Genomic DNA, 18,525 nt, shown 5'->3' with positions numbered 1-18,525 from the left:
GCTACCGTCGGCGGGAACGACGCGCCGCGCCGCCGCACTGGCCTCACTGGTGGCGGCGTGCGGTGTCAAAAGATATGAATCGCGGACGGTCCGCCTAGGAGGGTCGGACAGTCCGCAGGTCAAATTAGAAGTTGTCCAGAGACGATGTTGACTCTGGTAGTTTCGTAGAATTGAACTGCGGACGGTCTGCTATTGGAGAGTGGACAGTCCGCTGTAGAATCTAAAATTTTGTCCAGAGACGTTGCCGTCTCTGGTGGATTGACCGAGTGAACTGCGGACAGTCCGCCAAGGAGGGCCGGACGGTCCGCCGTAGAATTTAAAATTTGTCCAGAGGCGTCGTTGCCTCTGGTGATTTTGCGAAGTTGAACCGCATACGGTCCGCTATTTTGGAGCGGACAATTCGCCCTATAGTTTTGAAGTTTGTCCCGAGACATAGTTGGTTCTGGTGGGTCTGCGGAATTGTACTGCAGACGGTCCGCCATTTGGGAGCGGACAGTCCGCAGGACATTTTATTTCGAAGTTTAGAGATTGTATAGTTTGTGTTGCATTCAATCATTTCATATGCATGCATGTAGAAACCGCCACCGAGGGAGTCGCGTATGAGGTAATTGCGGCCCCGTAGGAGCAGCCGGAGCAAGCCCAGGAAGAGAGGCGTGAGAACCCGGCTCAAGGCCCGTCTGACCCCAGCTCCGAGCAGCAGCCCGAAGGCAAGCCCCGGTACATAACCCCTATTTCAAATTATGCAACATTAATTATATATATATCTATGTCTTGTGCATTAAAGTATAGGAGTTGAATGGAACCTTAGATGCATAACCCTTGGGTACTATGAGTTTCCATACTAGTGTTTATCAGACGATAGACGTGCTATGCTAAATTGGGTTCGGTAGAAGTCGAGTAATTTTTGGTGACTCGCGAGATATAGGATATTTTTATGTTTTCATATATGAGTTACTCATCTTGGAATGAAAGAAAGAATACAATTTGAGACCGGGCGGGAGAGGTGTAGTTCCGCCTGTGTCGGTTAAGGACCGAGTCGTTGATGGCCCTGCTGATCATGTTTGAATTGTACTAACCGCATGCCGGGAGTAGGAGGTAGTCGAAACCGGTAAGCCTAGTACTGCTTTGCTTCGAAAGTACAGGAACCCGCACACAACTCTTAGGGTAGTCGAGTGGCCGCGGAGAAATGAGTTGCACGTGTTTTCTTTTGGTGGTCTCTCGTAGGGCTCGGCTGACTATATGCCGTTGGGCTGGTTCCTGTAGTTCGAGGCGGGGAGGGGAATGGTTGTCTCGTATCGTCCGACGGGGCGAATGCGTGCTGTGTTGGTTAGGTATACCTTGCAAGGTTAAATCGAATCGATTCGCCGTCAGTTGCTCTCAGACATGGGCACCTTGATCACCGAGTCGCAGCGTAGTAATATGAGATGGAACTTGGATTATATTATATATGTTGATTCTACGTTGAGTTGTGGTTAATATTCTATCATGTTTGTTATAGATGGTTATGCAAATATTAGATCATGGTTAATCTATATAGAACCTGAAGCAAAAATATTGAAAATAAGGATCCACTTTTAGCCGCTTTTCTGCAAAATAAACCACCAACCAAAAGCTTTATGTCTAGTTATGTGGGCTATGTATATCCAGAGTCGGTTAAATCTTGCTGAGTATTAGTTGCTCAGGGTTTTTGTTGAAACATTATTTCAGAACACACATACGTAGATTTCTGTCCCTACTGCGTTAAGTTCATCCGTCGGGACGCAGATGGATGGGAGGTGGTGGAGCCAGATATTTAGTTAGGGATCTCCTCGGGGTACTCTTGTGGTAGTGTAGGCCTTTTACCTCCGCTTGAACTTTAGTTTCGGTATTGTAAAGTTTGTAAATTATGTATATATATTCAAACTTGGTTTGTAAATTTATGGCAGAGTCTTGTGTATATCGTTGTATTTCCAAGTACTTGTTGTGTTTGTACCATCTGCGTTCACATTCGCGTGAGACTATCGGTGTTGTTTCGATCGGGATGTGAGCTGAGAAAGGATCGCCAAATTAAGCCATTAAACTAATGTGTCCGATGTGTTCAAATGACGACAATTACACTTAATTAAGAGTTTTAATTTAGTAGGTTCCGGCTCGGGACGTTGGATTTCCAGCAACGCCACCCGCGTGGTCCGGAGCCGGAGCCTGAGCCTGAGCCTGAGCCATCGTCCGGTCGTCGTCTCCGACTCGTGTACGTGCCCGTCCTCGCCTTCCTCCCACCTTCCTCCCGCGTTGGCATTACAGAGCAGGTCGCGGGCGGCGCGCTCACACAGTCACACGGTCTCCTCAGTCCTCACCCTCACGCGCAGCCCGTCACATCGCATCGCATCGTTCCCTCCTTCCCCGTTCCGCTCCCCAACCCAGACGCCGACTCCTTCAACTCCGCGTCCTCGTCCCCTGCTTGCACGATTGATTGATTGAATCTTCTCCCTCTCCATTTGCCAGCCACCACTAGTATTTCTTCTCCCGATCCAAGAAACCTGCCGCCGGAGCGAATCCCAAGAAACGATCTTGATCCCGATCCGCCAGGAGACTAGCCGGACACCCAGCCAGAGCCAGAGCAGCGGCGCGATTCAGGAGACAGCCAGCCAGCCGCCATGAACAACCTGTTCTCGAGCTCGTGGAAGCGCGGCGGCGGCGGGGACGGAGACATCGAGTCCGGCGGCGTGGAGCTGTCCGCGCCGCCGGGTGCCGCGGCGGGCGCGAGCCTGGACAAGTTCTTCGAGGACGTGGAGTCCATCAAGGACGAGCTCCGCGGCCTGGAGCGCATCCAGCGCTCCCTCCACGACGCCAACGAGGGGGGCAAGTCGCTGCACGACGCGGCGGCCGTGCGCGAGCTCCGGTCCCGGATGGACGCCGACGTCGCCGCGGCGATCAAGAAGGCCAAGGTGGTGAAGCTCCGGCTCGAGTCCCTGGACCGCGCCAACGCCGCCAACCGGTCGGTGCCCGGGTGCGGCCCGGGGTCGTCCACCGACCGCACGCGCACGTCCGTGGTGGCCGGGCTCCGCAAGAAGCTCCGGGACTCGATGGAGGCCTTCTCCTCCCTCCGGTCCCGCATCGCAGCCGAGTACCGCGACACGGTGGCGCGGCGCTACTTCACGGTGACGGGGGCGCAGCCGGACGAGGCGACGCTGGACGCGCTGGCGGAGTCCGGCGAGGGGGAGCGGATCCTGCAGCGCGCGGTGGCGGAGCAGGGGCGCGGGGAGGTGCTGGGCGTGGTGGCGGAGATCCAGGAGCGGCACGGCGCGGTGGCGGAGCTGGAGCGCAGCCTGCGGGAGCTGCAGCAGGTGTTCAACGACATGGCGGTGCTGGTGGCGGCGCAGGGGGAGCAGCTGGACGACATCGAGGGCAACGTGGGGCGCGCCAGGTCCTTCGTCGACCGCGGCCGGGAGCAGCTGCAGGTGGCGCGGAAGCACCAGAGGAGCACGCGCAAGTGGACGTGCATCGCCATCCTCATCCTCCTCGTCATCGTGCTCGTCATCGTCCTCCCTATCGTGCTCAAGAACGTCAACAAGAGCAACTAGCAGCAGCAGCAGCCTGGCTGATTGGCCATGGCGATCCGGCGGTGCTCTTGTGGACGCAATACAATACGCCGGGAGAGATTATTATTGTTTCTTGTTTCGAATTCGTTATAGCTGTTTGTTCGTGGCGTTTGTATCATACTCCGTATATGGCTAGCTGATTACATTATCGGTGATTTTTGTTTCACGTCATCTGGGTTGGATTCTCGAGCCGAGCCATTTCTCTGTTCTTGATGCGCTGGGGCAGATGAACCGAACGAACTTGGATCGGATCGAGCAGGCAGCAGGCGAGACTCGCGAGTCAAACCTGCGCTCCTCTAAAGTGGTTGCAGAGTAGTACGCAGGACGCCGCCCGCTTCAGCGTTGACGCCCAGGCAGGAGCGGAGAGCTCCCGTCCCGAGTTTCGTGACGCCGGGAACGCACGCGACCGACCGCGCCACCGCCACCGCCGCCGCCGTGCCCGTTGATTCACCGACGGGTACGGCCTCCCCTGGCGCCCTCTCCCTTGCCGGCACGTCTTCCACCATCTCGCGCAAGGGGAAAGCACACGCGCCGGCCGCGGCACGTGTCTCTGCACCCGCCTGCGCAGACCAGTTTTCTCCGTGAACACATGGGAGGGCGGATGCCACCCGATGATTCCTCGCCGACGGCGAACGTAGCGCGCACGGGTTGTCACGGCGGCACGGCCCAACGCACAGCAGCACAGGAGCCATCATCTCTGCAAGGCATCTCATCATACAAGGGGCAGATTAAATGGCACGACAAATCTGAAAGAACAAGTACACAAACTGAAGAGTGGCACGCATAACTTGTTCTGCCTCGTAGTACGTATTACCAACTATATATAGCTACATATATAGGACCGACTCGTGATGTACAAACATTTTCTCTTTTTTTTGTCAGGAATAGAAACACTCGCTCACTGAACATTCCCTACGCACTGAACAGATGCAAACGAACATACAGAAACAGAACGACGTCTCCGGCTCATCTCATCGATCGGGGGCTCTAGAAGAAGCTGCTGAACTGGCTGGTGAGCGAGTCCTTGAGGTTGGAGAAGAGCCCGAACAGGGAGTACTGGCGGAGCCTGGAGACCTCGTACCACGAGTTGAGCACGGCCTCGTGCTTGTCCGTGCCGGAGAAGGCGAGCTGGATGCCCGGGCTGCAGTCCGCCTGCCCGCCCTTGCCCCTGCAGCTCGCCGTCCTCACCGCGCAGCTCCCGTCCACGCACGCGAAGTCGGCGCGCCCGGAGCACGACGAGCAGTCGCCGCCCTTCCAGAACAGGTTCTGGAGCCTGCCCTTCTGGAACTCCAGCACCAGGGTGAAGCTGGTCACCGTGTACGAGATGTTGCCCACGAACGCCGGGGGCGACCTCGCCGCGTACTTCCTCCCGGCGAAGGCGACCATGCTGGCGTTTGATGACTGCAACAGGGTTAAAAGGATTGATTCTCCGTTATTAGCACTTGGTTTTTACTTACGAGTTTGTAAACGTTCAAAATTAGAGCTGTTCTATATGAGAAAAACTGCATGAACAGGCAGCTCCTACCAATTCCCTGACGCAATCAAGTATTTCAAACCTGACCAGACTGGGCACATTCATAAACTCCCGAGTAAACTGCATCGCGAAACCTAACAACCCAACACTTGGACCACAGGAATGAATACACGAGGCGTGTCCCAAGCCCATAGGACGGGCAGCCAGCGCTGCACCTGCATCAGCAACCCAAATGCGTCCGAAAATGGCACTGTCTCGACGTGTCGATGGGACAACAATGCCCAGCTCGATCCCTTAACGCCTGGCAAAACCCCTCCAAGTCCAAGCTGGCCATGATCACCGACGTTTCTGACAAGTTCTTCTCTAACTACTACCTCTCATTAGTAACTAGGTTTTCTCCACTCTAATTATTTTATCGATAGCCTAAGATTTTTCTTTCTTCTAGTAATAACTGTTAGAAAAGGGAAGTAAAGAGAAAACGATTTATGCCATGAGGTGAAATTTCGCAATTAATAACTATAGGTTCCTCATGCGTTTATGTTCAGTAATCCATAAACCAAGCGGTTCAAAAAAAATCATATACCAAGTGCACGAAGAATTTATCGAAATTTTAGAAGGATTTAGTGGCTAGCAACGGCGGCGGCGAGGAACGTAACCCACCGGGTCGAAGGAGGAGTTGATGGTGAGCAGCGAAATCTCGTCGACCTTGGGGCGGAAGAGCGCAACCTGCGCGCGGTTGGCGAGCCCGAGGCGGCTGTCGCAGGGGGAGAGCTGCACGCCGCCGGAGAAGAAGGCGTCGCGGCCCGCGAAGGCCACGCCGAGGGTGAACCCGTCGCCGCGCCGCACCGTCGTGTCCGCGCACGGGTCGTACACGCCGTTGTGGTCGTCGCCCGCGGCCAACGACGCGAGGAGGAGCGCGGCGGCGGCCACGGCGGCCGGTGCCGGCAGACGCCTCGACGACCTCGCCGCCATAGCGCGCGACTGGGGTGTGGTGTGGTTTCCTCGGGCGCGACGGACGAGGCCCGTTGACGAGAGGGAGGAGGTTTCCGGTAATCCGGTTCGTTACAACTCACGAAGACGCGTCGCGGGGGCAAGGAATAAAGAAGGCTTAAAAAGGAGGCGGCTTCTTGTTGGGCCTTGCCGGGCCAGTTCTTCTAGTCGGCCCTGCAATTAAATATCTTCTTCTTCTTTTTTCTGCTATATATTTTTTCTTTTTTTTCTTTTGCCAGATTGACTTTCAGGGTTGCAGACTTGCAGCCAATGCCTTCACCACATTTTTTATCTAAACAAAATAAGAAATGTGGAAAATCGAGATAACAGCATGTGCAATTAGTAGTTGTCTCTACTGCAACTATTACTCTCTACAAAACTACCAATACTATGGACGACAAAACAGTTCAATAGATCTACCTCGCTTAACCTTCGAAGAGACAGGTATACCAATACCATAGACCGACAACACACAAACGCACAACGGCACAAGTCAAAGCACAAAAATTTACAGCTCATAGCTACAGCTTACAAATACAACAATACACCCAATAGTCACCTCCAGATATATGATATGGCCAATCTAATCTCTCATGAAATGAGCTGAGGCCACATCTACATCGCAGCGAATGCTGGATCGATCTTCGCTCCACGAACGAGGAATGACTTCTGACTTGCTAAGTGCAATCCAAGATCAGGCTTCACATGGCTTCTCAAGTCTGCAGCTCAACTCTGTTAGGCAACGGATCAATGGAACTGGCAAGGTGATGCCTTGACTGCAACATCTGGTGATCTTTTGTAGACTTCAGGGATCGGTTAACCATGGTTTTCTTCGTCAGACGTTTGCCAGCTTCTACACCTGGTGATTTGCCAATAACAAGTGAATGAATTCGAATTTTTCTTAAGCTGTCATGTAAACATTAACGTATCCCATGTCTGAAAAGCTAAATTCCAGTACAAGCTACGTGTATCTAAGGAAACAACTCAGATGACATATGTGTAACAAGAAAATTCTTGCAAATCTTCAGATAAAAAATAGCTCGTGCTAGATGCAGGTAGTGTCAGGACTTACCACTGCCAGGCAAGGAGAGTCTTTTATGAACATGTGAATCCAAATCCCCATTCCTCTCCTTTGGATTACTAGTGGAACGCACACCAAGTCCTGAAGGATGAGATAGAGCTTCATCAGAACCTTCTCTGGCTAACACCCTCAGCCTGGATTTACCAGATACGGGACCATTTGAACGGTTTGTTGAGGAGCCACCACCCTCTGAATTCGAAGGGAAGACCTTCTGGTTCAATGTGTTTGGTTGAAGTGAATCATGCTTTTTAACAGGTTTTCTGTATGGAGTCTTGGTTGCACTTCTGTCAGGTTGCCTCAATTCATTAACCTTGACAATCCCGTCTGCTGTGTAAGCACCAAGGAACCGACTCTCCCATGGACGAACAGACATCCATCTCTCTAGCCAATTCCAGCCCCAGCTGTTCTTGTCAGGTTCAAATGCTGTCGCTTGTCTTGAACTTGCTTGCCACTGAAATAGAGGGGAAACAAGTTAAGAAGTTCAGATCCCAGGATTTTGAAAGGCGCCCTAACCTTGCACTGTGGATCCCCTTTTTTATCAGCTGAAGGTTATTTCAATTATCATGACTGGATGTGTTTTTCCTACCATGGAGGGCCGAAGCACAGATCTTTCCTTTTCCTTGCGAGTACTGTTCTCATGTTTGCTACAGAATGTAATTAGTACTAAGAGCTGACCAAACAGAATAGCATGGGAAATATGAGGCAAGCATGCAAGGAATGGGCAACTTCAACTGTTCCCTATGAAAGGAATTCTTAGTATCCAACAGGCAACAGAAAACATCCTTGCAGTAGATACTACAGAAGCCCATTACAGAAGATAGCAGGCTAGCAGGGTCAAACGACAAACCATATCATTCCACACATGCCCATAATATATTTACCCTATATTTAAACTAGAGCAAGTTTCATGCATTACAACGTTCACTCTAATCCATGATTTACTGCTTCAGTAAAATTCTTATTACCAGATAACAGTTTATGAACTATGATGGTGTAAAAGTTGGATAAACTACCTGATGAGTAAGAGCATAGGCCATGGCTCGCTCGCGTTTAACTGCAGCTTCCTGCCTCTTTAAAAGCTTTGTTTGGATATCTTCCACAGAACCAATACTATCACACCAGCCATCCTGTAATTTAAGACAATGCTAAAAGTTCACAAACAAACCAAATCGTTGCACGGCCATGTCAGTTATTATTTTCTAATGAGAAGAGCAGGATACGTTTCTAGAGGAAAATATGGTCATTTGTAATCAAATCATGTCGTAGTGTTTTGGAAGCACAACGTTTGAAATAGTAGCAGCATGTATAACTATCTGCCATAGAAGATAGGATGCCTTCTTTGGCAACTTGTGAATCTCACCTCAATTTCTCTAACTTGTGCCTCCTTCGTTTGCTCTGGTGAACTATTTTGCTGTTCGATCTGGTTTTCCAAAGCCATGCGAACTCGCCTTGCTCTAACACGGGCTTGAACCCTGACCAAAGCTTGCATGCAGCGGAGCGTTGTAGCAGCCTGCTTTCGCACTATATGACCTCTTACAAGGGCTTGAAGCCTAACCAGCCCTTTTAAAGCTCGACGGGCTCTCCTAGCCTGAAAAAGAGAAGTACCCAGGTGAGAACCATAGGGAACTAAAACATTAAGTGAGAATTATGGTGACGTCTCTATGTTTCTGGGGCAAAGAACACTTCTTTTTGCCAACTTTACAGATGCAAATGGCAACATACAATCAGATTGTGAACATACTGAGTCAAGCATCATTACTGAATACACCCATGGACAGATACAAAACCATAGTTAGAAGTTAGAATATAAGATTAATTGGTTTAGTTGCACCAGGAAATTCAAATTGCATTGGCATTAGCTACAACCAGAACTGAGATGAAAAAAACTGTAAACCTGATAAATATAACAGGATGATCTAGCAGGATAATTTTATTTTTGCTAAAACTCAATATCTTTTATCAATAAAGTTATCAATTAGTCATACGACTTACTGCGTGTGATTTATTTGGAATTAAAACTGTAAGTAACTGATAAGGTAAAACAAGTGGTGAAAACACAAAGAATATTAAGGTTTTGAGTATAATAGTGCCTATTTAGGTTTGCTGAGATATTGGAGCTAACAACATTTTCAGAAGTCTGCACTTGCATGCATTGGATCTGAATCCACATGACAGTATGAATGAGTACCAAGAAAGCTCTAAATGCTGTCTGAATAACTGTAGCAGCCCAGATCTCGTTGAGTTCATCTTCAGTTTGAGGCAGTGGAATATGAGGTGAACCACAAGTGGGTTCCAAGCATGAAGGCGCATCCGAATCACCTTCCCGTGAACCATTTCCATTAGCAACTTCTGTGAAATCTTGTTGTGCAGCAAGGCTGCTGTCATCTTGGAAGTGCTGATTCTGGCCATGTAACAGTTCTGTGGCATCATTTTTCTGCAGTTTTCCCAATTAACTCATAAGCGAAATGATACAATACACATAAAAGGGTTGTGATGTATATACCAATCAGTTTGTTAATTTGCAGCTCTTGGGATTGCACAGCGGCAGAGGGCTTTAAGTGCTCAAAATTGAAAAGGTCCAGCTATTGCCAATTTGCCATTACTTTTCCTTATGCTCGTATGTACTCTAGCAAGCTTTGAACCAAGCAGGTACCAATTACCAGCAATATGCACTCTGCAGTAAAATTCAAAACTAACACACACACACACAATGCATTACAAATTACCAGGTGCAACGCCAATTCAGTCAGGGATGGATCATCTACATTGTTCTTTACAAACCTAGGATTTGTCAATTGTTATTTGTTATGATATGATAAAGAAGCCCATTTAATAAGTTCTCCCTTTCTTTGTGAACATGATCCTTGCACAATCCACACCAGGTCTAGGCAATAAACAACATCAATTCACCAACCACAATTTAAGAACCAAGATACGCCAGAACTGCAGATTGATTGGAAGATATCGTACCATCCGTCCAACATCTTCATCCTCCTTTTGCTGCTGCTGCTGCCGCTCCACCTTCCTCAGCCCAACCAACGACTTAAGCCACCTCGCCGAGATGCCCATCGCGCCGCCCTTCTCACTCGCATCAACCTAAAACGCAAGCTTTCCAGTTTCCATCAGCACCGGCACGAATGTATCGCGCCCAAAACCGCACAATCTCACAAGAAGGGGGGAAAAGAGAGAGTAAAAAGCAGCCACAAAACACGCATCACCTGATCAACGCCGGCCGAGACCACACCGAGAGCCGGGGTCGCCTCGCCAGTCGCCACCCAATGAACGGCGCCGCTCGGCAGAAGGAAAAAATTGCAATATTAGGACTGCAAACACTGACCACTCGTGAATTTGCCACTCCCAGTGAATGACACGGTGGGACCATCTGTGCCTATGAAATGTGGGGTCAATGGCAAAACTGCAAAGGCCAATGTTTGCAGTCCCATTTTTGCAAATCTCCCCGGCAGAAGGGCCGTGTTTGGTTACCACCGAAATTTTTAGCGCACGTTTTTCGAGAAGAGAATCTCGTATGCATGGGATACTAAACGAAGTCTATTTGCAAAACTTCTTCAGAGATGAGCGTAACTTTTCGAGACGAATCTAGTGACGGTAATTAAGTGATGATTTGCTACAGTGGTGCTACAGTAACCAACCTCTAATCGCGTGATTAAAGGCCTCGTTAGATTCGTCTCGCAATTTACAGGGGTTCTGGAGGTGTCTTTGTAATTAGATTTCATTTAATATTTTAAATTAATGGTCAAAGTTGCTACAGTATTTTTATGTATTTCAACCAAACACGGCCAAGATTGCGTTTGGGGGCCAGGCGCGGTGCGCGATCCGGAGCGGGGTGTGGTGAAGGAATCAAGGAAGGGGTGGGCTCGAAGTGTGTCGCTAGTAGACGCCGTGGTGGAACCAGGCGGCCATTACTGCCGCAGCCGTGACGCCGCTGTGCTCGCCTGCGTCCGCATTATTGCGCCCCGCTGCCGCTGCTCCTGCTTGCGTGGTGTGCTGCGGGGCTTGCTGTGCGGCAACAGTGGGCAGTGGCAACGGCACAGAGTAGGAGAGAGAGAGGAAGGGGAGTAAAGGAACAAAAGAGAAAGGACGGCGCTTTTCTCGCGTTTTCACTCACCTGTTCGCCTTGATTGTCCGGATCAGTGCTACAGTACCACTATTGATATTGCTATACTACCATCGTTTATAGTGAGATTCTCCATATTTGAAACTTTGCAGTAGACTTTTGCTACAGTAATCATCCGCTACCACCAGTGCTACAGTCCTATTCCCTCACATAAATCAGCTCCATCCAGCCGCTCCAGTCCAGCGAACAGTGTGACTTTCTGCACCGTTGTTTGTTTTTTTTACCATCCTGTTGATTTTCTTGCTGAGCTGCAGGAACCAGGACAAGAACAAGCTGGGTTCAGCAAACCGTGCAGATCCTCACCTGAAAGCCGACGGACTTGTCACTTTGCTGTGGATTTTTGCGAGTGGTTTCTTCTGATAGCATGGGAGGATCACATGTTTTAGCCTTGTTTTTACCTCTGAATGGTATCAATCCTAGAATTTGTGAAGTACTCCGTGTAAATATTGAATAACTTGTTTTTGAATTGTTTGTTTTTCTATCAGGGCCTGGTTCGTTCACTGACATTGATGATGGGGCGCACTCATGGACTGGATGACCCCACGGGGCATCTTGAGATTTCGCTTTAAAGAAATCATGTGATTAACGTGCTATCAGCCTATCAGTGCTCTGCGGCTGCTGCAGCTACCAGCCACTAACCAGAAAAAGGACAAGCTCTCTTTCTCCTTCCTCGGAAATAGGAGGTTGATTGAGCGCCATGCCGCCATGTTACCCGTCCTTGCTAGTCCACGGCACGTACGCGCTTCATCAGTGACCTCTCATCCTGTCAAGCAGTCAAGCCTCTGTGGAAAAGAACAATATAATTCGGAATTTGGAGATCGCCTGATTCAGATTATTCCTCATTCCTGACATACGTGTGGTTCGCCATTTCTTGAACGATTCCTGAAACTTCCTCAACACTTCGAAGGTAAAAAGATGCTCAGCATAAGACTTTTTTTTTGGTACAACTCAGCATAAGACTTAAGACATGCCGTATGACACAAATTTGTCTCTCATGATGACATGCTCAAACGGGAAAAAACTTCAGATTGAATAGACATGAAATGCACCCGATGCTCAAATTGTCTTGCATGAGCTTAAAAGTAGGTTGATGTTCGAGTTAAGAGTTTAACAGTCAATATATCAGCCTGAACAATTATATTAAATTACCAATACACGAGTTTGTATGCACAAGATTTTTTCCTGCTATATTAATACAAACGCACATGTGGGCGACATTCATTCGGAAAAAAAAAGTTTTGAGGATGATGGATGTCGTAATGTCGTATGGGTTCACCGGGCTTATTAAGGTGTGGACTCCAGAGTTACAAAATTGTTCATTTTCCGGCAGTATTATGTGTCAATTTTCCTTCTGGTTACCCTATCTGGAACGGTAAAAAAGCTTATTATGACCCAACAACTAACGATGTCACTAGTTGAAATCTACGAAATTCGAAGAATCTCCGCTATTGATACGGTGGAATGAATGGAACGGTGTGTGAGGAAAATGGTGAAGAAATGCCACAAAAGTTTCATGCAGCGTTCACAGCTTTGTGGTTGAAATTAGAACATCGCTAGATAAAAGCAACACTCATGCACGGCAAAAAGCGACAACAGTAACATTGGAGGAAACCGGAAAGATGGTCTTTCCGTCCAGAAATGAATGAGGATGTGTGTTTGTAATTTGGGACGATGTGGCTATAGATGTGTCGCAAGAAATCAGATTCATCATCTGATTGACTCTTTCCACCCGACATACTCACTCGGTTCAAATTATGGTTCGTTTGATCTTTTTTATTACAAGTTTGACCATTCGTCTTATTTCAAATTTTGTGCAAAATATCATATTTTTATTGTGGCTTGCTTTATATTAATAAAAGTTCTTCAAGAATGACTTAAATTTGAGTATGCACAATTTTTTTGAATAATATTAGTGGTCAAACTTGAAATAAAAAAGTCAAACTATAATTTGGAACGAGTGGAGTAGAAGATGTCAGTCTTAGGGCAATCTGTTTTACTGCATAGTTACCTATAATAAAAACTAGATAATTGTATCAGATGAGTGTTATAGAAATGAAACTCTTCTTTTTTATTTTTCATTAATATACTACCACATCAATAAAATTAAATGCTCATCAAACTCTCATGAAACTTCACTTATACTTGTCTTTATGAAGAAAGTTCCCGGTGTGATCTCAGCTTGGATGGTAACCTGATATAGTTATATGCAAAGCTGAAGACCCGATCATCCCAAATTTCTTCCTATATGCTTGTACTACAAGCGGGACTGATCTTTTTTTTTAAAAAAAAAATCCAAGTGGGACTGATCTATTGCTGGATGTATAGGTTGCTTGACCACGATTCAGCGGCACAAAATATCATCCCTAATTCCATCGTTAACAGGAAGTTTATTTGATGGAAAGCTAACCTCTCCTCGCCATAACAGAAGACGGGGAGCACAAGCATCTTCCCAAAACGAGGGGATCTCCTTACCGGGCGCGGCTCGCCTCGCCTCGCTTCCCTTCCCTCCGGCAGACCGGCACGGACCCGCACCCGGCGACCCACACCCACACCGCTAGGGCTGGAAAAAAAGCTCGAGGCTCATGAGCTGGCTCGGGCTCGGTGCAGCTCGGCTCGGCTCGGAGCAGCTCGCGAGCCTTGAACGAGCCGAGCCGAGCCTAGATATTAGGCTCGTCCAAACAGCGAGCCGAGCCGAGCCGGCTCGCTTCAGCTCGTGAGCCGGCTCACGAGCTGGGCCAACCCAGTAGCAGGCCGGCCCATCCACCCAGCAGCCCATCCACCCAGCGGCCTCATAGGCCCATCCACCCAGTAGCCATGAGGCAGGACGCGCCGCGCCGCCGCCGCCACCAGCCCGCCGTCCCCTGCCGGCTGCCGACCTGCCGGACTCCGGAGTGCCGGTCCCCGCCGGCCGCCGCCCTCGCCCCCACTCCAGCCCTCCGGGCCGGCGGCCGCCAGCCATCAGCCGCGCCCGCCGGCCGCCGCCCCTACCCTCCAACGGCGGAGCCTCCCCGGTGAAGCTCGCGGCTCGTGGCGTGCGGCGTGCGGCGGTGCTCATGGCGGCGGCGGATAAGCAAGGACGGCGTGCACGGAGCTCGCTGCGGCGCGCGGAGCAGTAGGGGACGGGCGGACGGCGGCGTGGGGAGCACGGCCGCGGGCGTGGGCGGCCTTCTTCCCCAAAGCCGGCCATCTTCGATTCGCGGGCGCCGCCGTCTTCTCCTCCCCGCCGCCGTCTTCTCCTCCCCTGCGCGGGCGAAGCCGACTGCCACGGGTCCACGCCGGCGCCCCCCTCCCTTCTCTCCCTCGCTGCCCTGGCGGGTCAACGCCGGCCCTCCGCCCCCTCCCTCCCTCTCCGCCCTCACTCTCCTCTCCTTCCTGCTCCCCATCCTCTCGACGGCCATGGCGCTCGCTGTGTGGGCGGAGCACGGCCGCAGGCGTGGGTGCGTCCTACCTCCCCTCCCTCGCCGCCACCGCTCCGCCCGGCCATGCGCCGCTGCAGCTCGGCCGCGCGCCGTCGCGCGTGCTGACCGGTCGCTGGCCGGCGGCAACTGCTGTGCCCCGGCTCGCGAGCCGGCTCGAGCTGGCTCGCGAGCCTCCTTCGAGCCGAGCCGAGCCTACTGAATGAGCTCGCCAAAGGACCGAGCCGAGCCAGGCTCGGCTCGTCCACCCACCGAGCCGCACCGAGCCGAGCCGAGCCTGGCTCGGCTCGGCTCGTTTCCAGCCCTACACACCGCCACGGTCGCGTCAACACGCGCTCCCCGCCTCACCCGCAGCCCCCGGCCTTTCGGCGGAAGACCCCGGAAGCATCTCGAAGCTCCGCCCCTGGCCGCCCGATCCGCATCCGACGGCCCGCCCGCCCCCCCACGGCCTCCTGCAGCTTCCAGAGTATTCACTCCCCACCACCCGTTCCCCCGCTATAACTACACCCAGCCTCCGCCTCCCCCCTCTCCCTCCTCACAAACTGCTCCCGACCCGCGAGCTCGCCCCCGGCCGGATCGAACAGCTAGGGTTTCGGAGGAGGAAGAAGCGCGCGGCGACGAGATGTTCGGGCGCGCGCCGAAGAAGAGCGACAACACGCGGTACTACGAGATCCTCGGCGTGCCCAAGGACGCGTCCCAGGATGACCTCAAGAAGGCCTACCGCAAGGCCGCCATCAAGAACCACCCCGACAAGGGCGGGGACCCTGAGAAGGTGAGCGCGCGCGGCCTGGGTCTGGCCTCCTCGCTTGGCTCCGATCTGTCTGCGGCGGGGGAGTAGGCGGCAGGTTCGTTTGATTGGCGGGCTCGGGACGGTGTGGCTAGGTCGATTTGAGGCGGCGCCGTGGATCTGACGCGGCCTGGGACTCGATGGGTTTAAGGGTTGGGATGGCGGATGCGTTTTCAGCGGTGGAGGGATTCAGATGGGGAAGTAGATGCGGCTCTGAATTGTTAGGATAATTACCTGCTACCTAGACGCATCTAAAGTTGTTCATGTGATCCTGAAAATAGTTACTCTATGTGATTTTGATTCATCAGGTGGTTGTTGATTATGCCTCCCGCCTTGCTTGGTACTCTAGTCCCGTGGAGTGACACAGCTATAGCTTAATTCTATGATAACGAGATGATCATTTTATTAGTGTTTATAGACCTGATCATGTGCTGTGATGTATAATTGATGGTTGGTTTGTTAGTATCCTGGACTGAACAACTGAGCTTTTTATGGATTGTGAAATTGGTGCAACCTATCTGAGAAACAAAGGGTGCATGCCTGATTGAATGCCCCTGGTCCTGAATGCTGTTGTGTGCTGTGCTGATTTGAATCCTGAATTATTACTAGATGAATGCTCTAATTCTGAAAATAAAATATCAATAGTTCATGTATGATTTATGCTGATCAAACAATAGTACTGCAATACTGTCTGATATCTTCTGTTGGTATTTCATTTTCCATGTTATGCTATCATTTAGTCTTGAGCCACGAGGTAGTTCACAGAGGGTTGCCATAATGGTGAATTGCTATTGTGTTCGATAGAATTAATGTTGATGTATAGGTCATTCTGCCTCTTTATATGAAGGCTGCAATTTACTGTTCCTTTGTTGTAAGGCTGTATGAATGTAGATGTTGATTTCTGATTGAGATGACAAACTAAGATTGGTTCTTTCGATTTCAGTTCAAGGAGCTAGCTCAGGCTTATGAGGTCCTCAGTGATCCTGAAAAGCGCGAGATTTATGATCAGTATGGTGAGGATGCCCTCAAGGAGGGAATGGGAGGTGGAGGAGGGATGCATGACCCATTTGATATCTTCCAATCCTTCTTTGGTGGTGGAAGCCCCTTTGGAGGTATGTTGTGTGGGAAGCAGTAAATACAATCTCTTTGCCATTGCTAGTTTACATACCTAGGGTCTCACGTTCTATGTTCTGGTGCTGCGAAGGTGGTGGTAGCAGTAGGGGCAGGAGGCAGCGTAGGGGTGAAGATGTTGTTCACCCTCTGAAGGTTTCTCTGGAGGAATTGTACAATGGCACCTCGAAGAAGCTCTCACTGTCGCGCAATGTACTCTGCTCCAAGTGCAATGGGTATGTTGATTGGCTCATCTTTTCTGCCAACCATGCTTCTAGTTCATGCTGTTCCAGCTTCTCATGCTGTGGTGCATTCATTGTACAGCAAGGGCTCAAAGTCTGGAGCTTCATCAAGGTGTGCTGGTTGCCAAGGCTCTGGGTATAAGGTCCAAATCCGGCAGCTGGGACCAGGAATGATTCAGCAAATGCAGCATCCTTGCAATGAGTGCAAGGGTACTGGGGAGACTATCAGCGATAAGGACAGATGCCCACAATGCAAGGGTGAGAAGGTGGTTCAGGAGAAGAAGGTTCTTGAGGTGGTGGTCGAGAAGGGTATGCAGAATGGCCAGAAGATTACATTCCCTGGTGAAGCTGATGAGGCAGTATGTCTCCACTTGTCTTTTGGTCTTTGGTTCTGAAGTTGTGTGATCCCAACATTAAGGTGGGTCTCAACTATTTTGTGTATCTTCTGTGCAGCCGGATACTGTCACCGGAGACATCATCTTTGTCCTCCAGCAGAAGGAGCATCCCAAGTTCAAGAGAAAGGGCGATGACCTCTTTTATGAGCACACTCTGACCCTGACTGAATCTCTCTGCGGCTTCCAGTTTGTTCTGACCCACTTGGATAACAGGCAGCTGCTAATCAAATCAAAGCCCGGTGAAGTTGTCAAGCCTGGTAGGTGATCTGAACATCAAAGTTTCAGTTCATTCGTTCATTGCCCATGGTCATGGCTGGCAAATTTGTGCTCATTTCTTATACCTGTGCAGACTCGTTCAAGGCGATCAACGATGAGGGCATGCCCATGTACCAGAGGCCCTTCATGAAGGGCAAACTGTACATCCACTTCTCGGTGGAGTTCCCCGACTCTTTGAACCCGGAGCAGTGCAAGGCCCTGGAGGCTGTCCTCCCGGCCAAGCCAGCATCGCAGTACACGGACATGGAGCTAGATGAGTGTGAGGAGACGATGCCGTACGATGTGAACATCGAGGAGGAGCTGCGGAGGCGGCAGCAACAGCACCAGGAGGCCTACGACGAGGACGAGGACATGCCGGGCGGCGCGCAGAGGGTGCAGTGCGCCCAGCAGTAGGCGCTGTAGGCAGATTTGTTTGACGGTGGCGGCAAATTTGTTGTTTCGCTCTATGCGAGTACTGTTGGGTCCCAAAGTTTTCTCGCGTATTATGTGATGATACTTTCGGTTCTAAAAATACTACAATATTCGCTCAGTGGAGCAGAAGGTTTTGCGTGTTTTCCGTTACTGCTCTGTTTGCACAGCCTTCGATTTTGGGCATCAGAAAATAAAATGAGTGAAAATGATGCGGAAAAAAAAATGACGACCGGTCATGACGAACTGACCGTAAGTTTAAGCAAATCAAAAGGTGGGGACCTTGCTAGCGATTGGAGGTTTTAGTTATGCCCTTGCTATTGGGTAAGCTTGGCCCGCAAATAATCAGGCCAAGCTTTGCTATATTCTGTTTCTTCCGCAAGACTGGTTAGTCTGCCTATCGGCGGGTCAAGCACAGAAAATTTAGTTTTAGTCATTTCAGATTCGGTCAATGAGCCTGCTTAGTTGGCTACCAAAATATGGACATATTGCATACCAATCTTTTTTACCAAAAACTTTAGCAATTTTAGAAGGTGGCTATTTTTTAATCCTAACTAAACGAAGTACCAAAATTTATAATCTTTGCTCATATTTTAGGATGGCAAATTTAGTAGCCAACCAATATGATCACAC

The 18,525-nt window shown here is 50.2% G+C and overlaps 4 protein-coding genes across 7 annotated transcripts; 2 read left to right on the top strand and 2 right to left on the bottom strand.

Moving 5' to 3' along the window:
* The first annotated feature begins 2,261 nt into the window (after positions 1 to 2,261).
* Positions 2,262 to 3,749, top strand: LOC120649520 (syntaxin-121-like). The gene has a single exon (XM_039926339.1). It carries the CDS (start codon positions 2,634 to 2,636, stop codon positions 3,558 to 3,560), a length of 927 nt encoding a protein of 308 aa, XP_039782273.1. The 5' UTR covers positions 2,262 to 2,633; the 3' UTR covers positions 3,561 to 3,749.
* A 562-nt stretch (positions 3,750 to 4,311) lies between these two features.
* Positions 4,312 to 6,137, bottom strand: LOC120649521. Its single transcript, XM_039926340.1, has 2 exons — positions 5,713 to 6,137; positions 4,312 to 4,979 (listed from the first exon to the last, which is right to left on the bottom strand). The coding sequence occupies exons 1-2, from the start codon at positions 6,022 to 6,024 to the stop codon at positions 4,566 to 4,568; spliced, it is 726 nt and encodes a 241-aa protein (XP_039782274.1). The 5' UTR covers positions 6,025 to 6,137; the 3' UTR covers positions 4,312 to 4,565.
* Positions 6,138 to 6,353: 216 nt separating this feature from the next.
* On the bottom strand, positions 6,354 to 11,169 carry LOC120649519 (protein IQ-DOMAIN 1-like). 4 transcript variants are annotated; one of them, XM_039926334.1, is made up of 9 exons: positions 10,926 to 11,169; positions 10,342 to 10,425; positions 10,094 to 10,219; positions 9,312 to 9,557; positions 8,484 to 8,711; positions 8,137 to 8,250; positions 7,280 to 7,574; positions 7,115 to 7,204; positions 6,354 to 6,901 (listed from the first exon to the last, which is right to left on the bottom strand). In XM_039926334.1, the coding sequence occupies exons 3-9, from the start codon at positions 10,190 to 10,192 to the stop codon at positions 6,756 to 6,758; spliced, it is 1,218 nt and encodes a 405-aa protein (XP_039782268.1). In that variant the 5' UTR covers positions 10,193 to 10,219; positions 10,342 to 10,425; positions 10,926 to 11,169; the 3' UTR covers positions 6,354 to 6,755. The 4 variants fall into 4 exon arrangements, with proteins under 4 accessions (XP_039782268.1, XP_039782269.1, XP_039782267.1 ...); XM_039926335.1 differs by having other exon boundaries at positions 7,310 to 7,574; XM_039926333.1 differs by having other exon boundaries at positions 7,115 to 7,574; positions 10,926 to 11,167.
* A 4,017-nt stretch (positions 11,170 to 15,186) lies between these two features.
* LOC120649518 (dnaJ protein homolog) lies at positions 15,187 to 18,040 on the top strand. Its single transcript, XM_039926332.1, has 6 exons — positions 15,187 to 15,446; positions 16,405 to 16,573; positions 16,666 to 16,807; positions 16,896 to 17,172; positions 17,267 to 17,465; positions 17,558 to 18,040. The coding sequence occupies exons 1-6, from the start codon at positions 15,297 to 15,299 to the stop codon at positions 17,875 to 17,877; spliced, it is 1,257 nt and encodes a 418-aa protein (XP_039782266.1). The 5' UTR covers positions 15,187 to 15,296; the 3' UTR covers positions 17,878 to 18,040.
* The last annotated feature ends 485 nt before the right edge of the window (positions 18,041 to 18,525 follow it).

This window comes from Panicum virgatum, chromosome 9K (assembly GCF_016808335.1).
Source record: "Panicum virgatum strain AP13 chromosome 9K, P.virgatum_v5, whole genome shotgun sequence".
In the NCBI taxonomy this organism is placed as follows: domain Eukaryota; kingdom Viridiplantae; phylum Streptophyta; class Magnoliopsida; order Poales; family Poaceae; genus Panicum; species Panicum virgatum.
The sequence above is the reverse complement of the archived record's forward strand: the minus strand, read 5'-3'. Positions and strand labels throughout refer to the sequence as shown.

Bases quoted from the DNA above. Each gene is read 5' to 3' on its own strand.
- LOC120649520 (XM_039926339.1), top strand. From the start codon at position 2,634: ATGAACAACCTGTTCTCGAGCTCGTGGAAGCGCGGCGGCGGCGGGGAC.
- LOC120649521 (XM_039926340.1), bottom strand. From the start codon at position 6,024: ATGGCGGCGAGGTCGTCGAGGCGTCTGCCGGCACCGGCCGCCGTGGCC. The intron at 4,980-5,712 runs GTGGGTTACGTT...ACCCTGTTGCAG, and splicing joins TCAACTCCTCCTTCGACCCG to TCATCAAACGCCAGCATGGT.
- LOC120649519 (XM_039926333.1), bottom strand. From the start codon at position 10,192: ATGGGCATCTCGGCGAGGTGGCTTAAGTCGTTGGTTGGGCTGAGGAAG. The intron at 8,251-8,483 runs GTGAGATTCACA...CTTAAATTACAG, and splicing joins CACAAGTTAGAGAAATTGAG to GATGGCTGGTGTGATAGTAT. The intron at 7,575-8,136 runs GTAGTTTATCCA...CCTCTATTTCAG, and splicing joins CCTATGCTCTTACTCATCAG to TGGCAAGCAAGTTCAAGACA.
- LOC120649518 (XM_039926332.1), top strand. From the start codon at position 15,297: ATGTTCGGGCGCGCGCCGAAGAAGAGCGACAACACGCGGTACTACGAG. The intron at 17,173-17,266 runs GTATGTCTCCAC...TCTTCTGTGCAG, and splicing joins CTGGTGAAGCTGATGAGGCA to CCGGATACTGTCACCGGAGA. The intron at 17,466-17,557 runs GTAGGTGATCTG...ATACCTGTGCAG, and splicing joins CGGTGAAGTTGTCAAGCCTG to ACTCGTTCAAGGCGATCAAC.